At 38.9% G+C, this 6,257-nt stretch overlaps 1 protein-coding gene across 1 annotated transcript in view; it reads right to left on the bottom strand.

The window, feature by feature from the left end:
- Nucleotides 1-1,920: 1,920 nt before the first annotated feature.
- LOC149203917 (histone deacetylase 15-like) overlaps nucleotides 1,921-6,257 on the bottom strand; it is a 283,535-nt gene continuing 279,198 nt past the window's right edge. The window contains exons 14-16 of the mRNA XM_089402027.1: nucleotides 2,535-2,614; nucleotides 2,158-2,240; nucleotides 1,921-2,044 (exon numbers count right to left, since the gene is read on the bottom strand). Of these exons, the coding sequence (XP_089258153.1) occupies nucleotides 1,921-2,044; nucleotides 2,158-2,240; nucleotides 2,535-2,614 (287 nt within the window). The remainder of the gene's footprint in view (nucleotides 2,045-2,157; nucleotides 2,241-2,534; nucleotides 2,615-6,257) is intronic.

Raw genomic sequence — 6,257 nt, 5'->3', positions numbered from 1 at the left:
GTGAGCTATTTGAGCACGTGCTAGATACCACTGTGATCTTCTGCGGCAACCAAAGAGGGATTTGCTTATCGAAGAATCTGTGTTCCACAACCGCTCCAAGCACATTGATATCAGGTACCACTTTATCCGAGATATGGTACAACGAGGAGCAATAAGGCTCCAACACATCAGGACAGATGAGCAGGTCATAGACATTCTCACGAAACCTTCGGGGAAGGTAAAATTCTTAACCTTTCAAGAGAGACTTGGAGTCGTGGAACGACCCTCCTATGAGGGTCTCATATGAGTTGGGCACTGAGCTCTGGGAGCTCTTGGAGGCTAGGGGTACTTCTTGGAGCTATGAGCGACCAAAGGGTGAGCGGTCCACCTTCCCCTAGTGGTGCGCTAGACACAGGGTGAGTGGTTCACCTTCCCATACGATTGCGGACACATGTATGTAGGGTGAGTTGTTCACCTTCCCCTATGATTGACATATGCATAGGATGAGTGTAGCACACATCTACCCATGGAGTCTGACACTCATGGGAAGTACCTATCATCTGGCCAATGAGTTGGGAAAAGATGGTTAGGGACCATAGCACTATCGACGGACGCATTGTCCACTGTCGTACTCCCTATGACTAGGATGCATGGCGTTCAACAACTTGATCTGGGATCAAGTACTGACTCACTCAATCACTTCTTCTTCATTATTACTTCATAGTTCAGCAGAGAAGTGATGACAGAGATGATACATGATGACACATGGATTGGAAGGTGGAATTCTCCCTAGTTGAAAGAAAGTGTTAAAATTGTCAACTAGGGCCAAATTCCACCTTAGGACAGCTCATATGATGGAGATGATTATTGCATTGGATTCCTCTTTTCGAGAGGTCCAATTTTGATATAATTATCATCTCATTCTGACAAGCAAAAGTGGAATTCCAAATTTATTCTCTCTCATGCACAAATTTTCAAGGTCAGCCTCAGCGAAATGTAGGCTCAAAAAGCCCAATGGATGTGTCTCCTCACCCTCAATAAATTGTATAAATAGGAGTGACCTCTCTCCTCATTTGGACATCACTGATCACATCATACATCTCTCTCCTCTCTTGATTGGTTCGTACAGCTTGGAGACAACCTCTCTCTTCTTCGCATGTGTGGCAGGACGCCAAATATTTCAGGGATAAAACAGGCAGAAATTTCAGAGAATCATACATGCATTGACCAGCATTGACCAAGCCTCATTTGACCAAGTTTGACTTCGATCTTCAGGGCAGAATTCCAATTTCTCTAAGCCGAGTTGTTGGGCACAGATTCCGAGGTGTTTTGGGCAGGTTGACTTCAGCGTTGATTTCAGATTTGACCACAGAGATTACAGCAGTGTTTCTCTCTCCTTTGACTGGGTTTGACCAAACTGTTTTGGGCTGACTTTGACTCTCCTGGAAGGCCAAATTGAACCTGTTAACTAAGCTGCTTGGAGGACGTTTTGTGCTGATTTGACCAGCGTTGACTTTCTGGTTAGGGCTGCAGTTGACAGTTGTTGACTGCTGATTTTGACAGGGCTGTTTTGACTATGTAATTGGCAAGTAAATTTGATCTATGTACTCTCTCTCTCTCTCTGCTGAACTATTGAATAATAATAAGAAGATTTGATCAAAGGGTTTTCCCCACATTGGGGTTTTTCCCTGGCATCCGCCAAATCTTGTGTCCTCTTCTCTTGGCTTGTCTTCTGCACATGTTTTTATATTCTATCTGCATTTACTATCAATGTGTATAAGTTAATGTGATTGCTACTATTGTAAATTGTCATTGGGCTGATAAGGAACATTGAAGTACATTGTGTTAAAGCATAGAACATACCATTGTTATCTAAAATTAACATCTTTCCAATAAATTATTTTCTTGACCCTTTGCCATTTTCTGCCAATGCCAATGTTATCAAGACTGCAAAACATTGCTACTTAACTCCTGAACATAAAAATATACAAAATATTGATTGCAAAAACATGTCAATACCTTTACAACAGCTGTAGCTGAAGCTGAAATAGAACGCAAATTATAACTGTCAAGTAGCAAGAGATAACAGTAAACAAAATGTCAAAACACTAGCAAACCAAAGATCAAGATACAGGGTATGAAACAGAAAAATTCTCTGCTAATTCTAAAATAACTAACCCGCCTTCTAGAATAACAAGCAATTTTCGCTTGAATAGGTCACTCAACATCTTTGTCATATATGCAAAACCAAATGGAGTGACCTGCAAAGAACTCAAAAGTTGTCAAAAGCCTTAGGAATGGAAGGAGGTCAAGATTGTAAGCACTTCTATCAGAATCTTCTTATAAAGACTGATCAATGACTCCCTCTGTTGGCAACATATGTTTAACTATTCCAGTATCATAACTGTTCATAATTGCCATGTATAATCTTTTTTTATAGATTTATCCTGGAATGCCTACATCAATATCTAACATGTTACTAAATGTATTAACCATGCAAATACATGTAAAATATTATAGTAGAAATCAAACTGGATACTAGATGAAAACATTACTTGGCAACCACCGAGAGGATCACCCCTTGCAGCATCAAATCCTGCTGATATGATTGTCAAATCAGGTGCAAACTGTTCAGCTGAGATTCAAAGCCAGCAGGATATTATGTTCCATACAGATAAGAAGTGATGTTTCCTCGATACAAAACCAAGATACTCCTATATACATATTTTCCATGCATAATAAGATTTTCTGAAGATGTATTCCACATAAACGTGTACTGGTGGAGAAAATGATCAATACTGAAGTCAACAATGGTAACGCTGATAACAGAAAGTGCATTAAAGAAAACTTAAAGATTATGAAGTCAAAGTAGACACAGACAACTTCATTCAAATGGGCCACTTAGGTCTCTTCTTTCCATTTCCCCTTTTAAATGTTTGCATTACAAGATAAAACTAATTGAAGTGTCTCCGACTTTAAATTTTGGAGATGGAAAAGTATGATCAAAACATATGCAACACAATCTGGATATTTCAGGGATTTTTGCTTCAAACAGGGTACCAGATGTTTATTAACAATACTTTGTTATCTAGAATGTTCAACCAAAATACAGATATTATTTTTGCACTAAGAACATATAAGTTCTAAAACCAACATTTCTCCTATGCATGTTTCAAGGCTAGGGCATGAAATACAACTGATAGGCCTCAGAGTGTACTGGCTAACACATGCAGTTCCATGATTCAGAATATCAAATATCAAGTTGCCACATAACGCATAATCTTTTACCGCCATATAGAACAGTCTAAACCCTATGCACTCTGTTTTTTATGGCATCCCATACATCCTGTTTCAGTCTGCTGCATATTATAATAAAAGTTTAATTTCCTTCCATTTCACGCAGAAGCACATCAATGGACACTAATATGTGAGAGAGAGAGAGAGAGAGAAATAAATAAATAAATAAAAATAATCCAGTAAGTTTTGCAGCAAGCGACAACTATCTTTACCATTTGTTCAATATGCTTAGTAGACTAGTATGGCTGAGAGGTTTTTCTTTTTGTATCAACCTAGACATAAGGAGAAACGCAAGGGTTATAACTTGATTGAAAGCACCTCCCCTTTTCATAAAAGGTCACAGCTTTCAGTCCAGTAAACTCTTTGAATTACTGATATAGAACAGCTGACAGGTCCCCAGGAAACCTCCTAGGAAAGGAAGTTAAAAGCCGAACTTTGATGGAGCTGCAAAAGCCAATCCAGGCAGGTCAGGCACTGAAGAAGTTTTAGGAGATAATATGGATATATGACAGCTATTTGCATGGACAATATAGGAACTCACTCAAATAACCAATCTGAGATGAAGGCATGAGCAGAAAGGATCAAGACCTGCCACAAGTTGGGAAGGATATTCGAAAGCTATAATTAATTTAATCCAGGACTCGACCTCTTCCTTGGACTGGAAATTAGAATCTCAGTCGCCTGGTTTGAATTTGAATTCGAGTTTGACAAAAACTCATCAATGAAAATTTTCCCTGATAAAATTTGGCATTAAATTCGACATATTATGGAGTTCAAAACATATATATCATAAATGAAAACCCGCATGGAGAAAAGTCAAAACTTGTTGGGTGGATGACTGTAGAGAACATGGACAAGTTTGGAAGCGTTGGGGCCATGTCTACAGCATCCACTTTGAGGGCTTGTGGAGGAGGGTCTTGGGTGCACACAGCAATGTCCATGACTCAACTGTCAGGCAGAGTCAAGACTTGCGGAGGAGGGCGGAATGCACAGTCTATAGTTGCAGAGTAGCTCAAGAAAGTTGTTATTACAGCTGCCGCGCGACCTTGGCGAGATGAAAACTAGAGAGGTGGGAAAACTACAAAGAAAGAACAAAAACCATGAGAAGAGCCTATGATTTTTAAATTTTTTTATTTTCGGTTGAATTTTGAGCAGAGAATTTGAAAATTCAATCGAAATTTGAAATCCAATTCAGCTTGGGTTCACCAAATCTGAGTCGAATTAATTCAATTCACCTTAATATTTGGCGAATTTCGAATTTTAAACTTCAAATTCACCGATGCAGTGACACTGGTTAGAAACTCAGAGCAAATGGGTTAAACAAGTAACCCTAGGAAGATTGGATATAAGATAAGATATGATTAGATGAGATAATAGTATTAATGTCCAAGAAACAACCACAATAGCAGGTCAATGGGACCCAAAAGTACAACCAGTACAAGTACATAGCCAGAGTCAAATGCAGCTCCTATCATTGATCTATAAAAACAAAAGCTAAAGAGCTACACAATAGGATCAAAAATATTAATACAGATATAAAATCCATGCTGAACTTAAAATGGGGATGTCAAGGCAAGTCAATGCTAGAAGCAGAGTGAGGAAGTGTTACCTCCCAAACCTGCACTTCAACTGTTGTGAAGTCCTTTAACAAAGTGCAATCATAGGGGCACTTAGGTAGGTTGCCCATTGTCACCTCAGCAACTCTTCTATTCAATTTAGACCAACTCTTTTCTGGCACCAGGAGGAAACCCTAGAAAATATATGTTTTATGATGTTTTCTTGCGAACAAGATTGACGGTGGAATTTACCAAGACTAGTGCCTATCCAATTGGGTTATGCAGTCAAGACAAATGAACAAGAGGGTTTGAATGTGATGAGAGACCTAGTTCGGCTATTAACAATATTCTCAAACTGACCACATATGTTTTTTCAATATGCAGAAAATTAAAGGAGGGCCCTTCCACAAACATACCTCACAACACTTACAAAACAGCCAAGTATACTGTATAACATACAACCATGAACAAGAAAAGGGGCATCAACAGCCTCTCAATTTCCAGAAATGGCAGCAGCATTATCAGTTGAAAGAAGAATGATTACAGAAAGGGATAGGGAGGGTGAAGCCTCAATCCTAATATCTTCTTGTTGGAGCAAAGTTGCCCTTCTTCAAAGATTACAACAGAAATTTGTAAGAATTTCCATCAAATCAATCCATGAAAAGTAGAAAAAGATGACAAACCTCCACTCAAACTCATCCTTCTTCCAATCCACTTAATGGTATTCAACTAAGTGTTTAAAGGGAAATTCCCTATCTTCCAACCATGCCTTTAACAAACAAGAATGATATCCTTTAATAATGTTCACCTCCAACAACTCTCCCATCAAATATTCTCTCTTCACAAGGCATTGGAATCCTCTTAAGGTGCAGTGATGCCTTGCTATTTGCGTTGTAATTGGATAAACGTTTTGAATAGATCCAGTTTTGCCACTTGTCATATTTCTATTTCAATGCCAGCAATGCCTCTCATCACACAAAGAACTTTCTTCCAAATATGTACAATATGCATTGAACAAAATGCTCTCACCTCAAAGCCCTCATCAAAATTGAAATGTGCATCCACAAAGTGCATCAAGTAATGTGTCATTGACCCCAAGGGTCATAAAAGGTGAAATGTGCCTCCAAATATGTGAAACATGACTTGAACAATGTGTCTTTATGACAACACCCCTTTTCAAAGGTGGAATGCACCTCTGAATACGTGAAAGGTCCTCCATTGGATATTTTGCACCCCTTCTTGCACATGTGATGCTCTAGCCAACTCCTTGTAGCGCTTGTTATACATTAAGTGGGCCTTTGACCATGTCAAGTGCCTTTTCAGTACGACATGCACCTTTACAAGTAGGGCATTTTCCTTTATGCTAGTTAATTCATTTCCTTGTAATGTGTCATGTTTTGGGCCTCGAACAAGGTACATCATTCC

The sequence above is a fragment of the Pinus tabuliformis genome, chromosome 2_1 (assembly GCF_031772625.1).
Source record: "Pinus tabuliformis cultivar Carrire ecotype Pingquan chromosome 2_1, CPIR1, whole genome shotgun sequence".
NCBI lineage: Eukaryota > Viridiplantae > Streptophyta > Pinopsida > Pinales > Pinaceae > Pinus > Pinus tabuliformis.
This window is presented reverse-complemented; position numbering and strand designations above follow the sequence as displayed.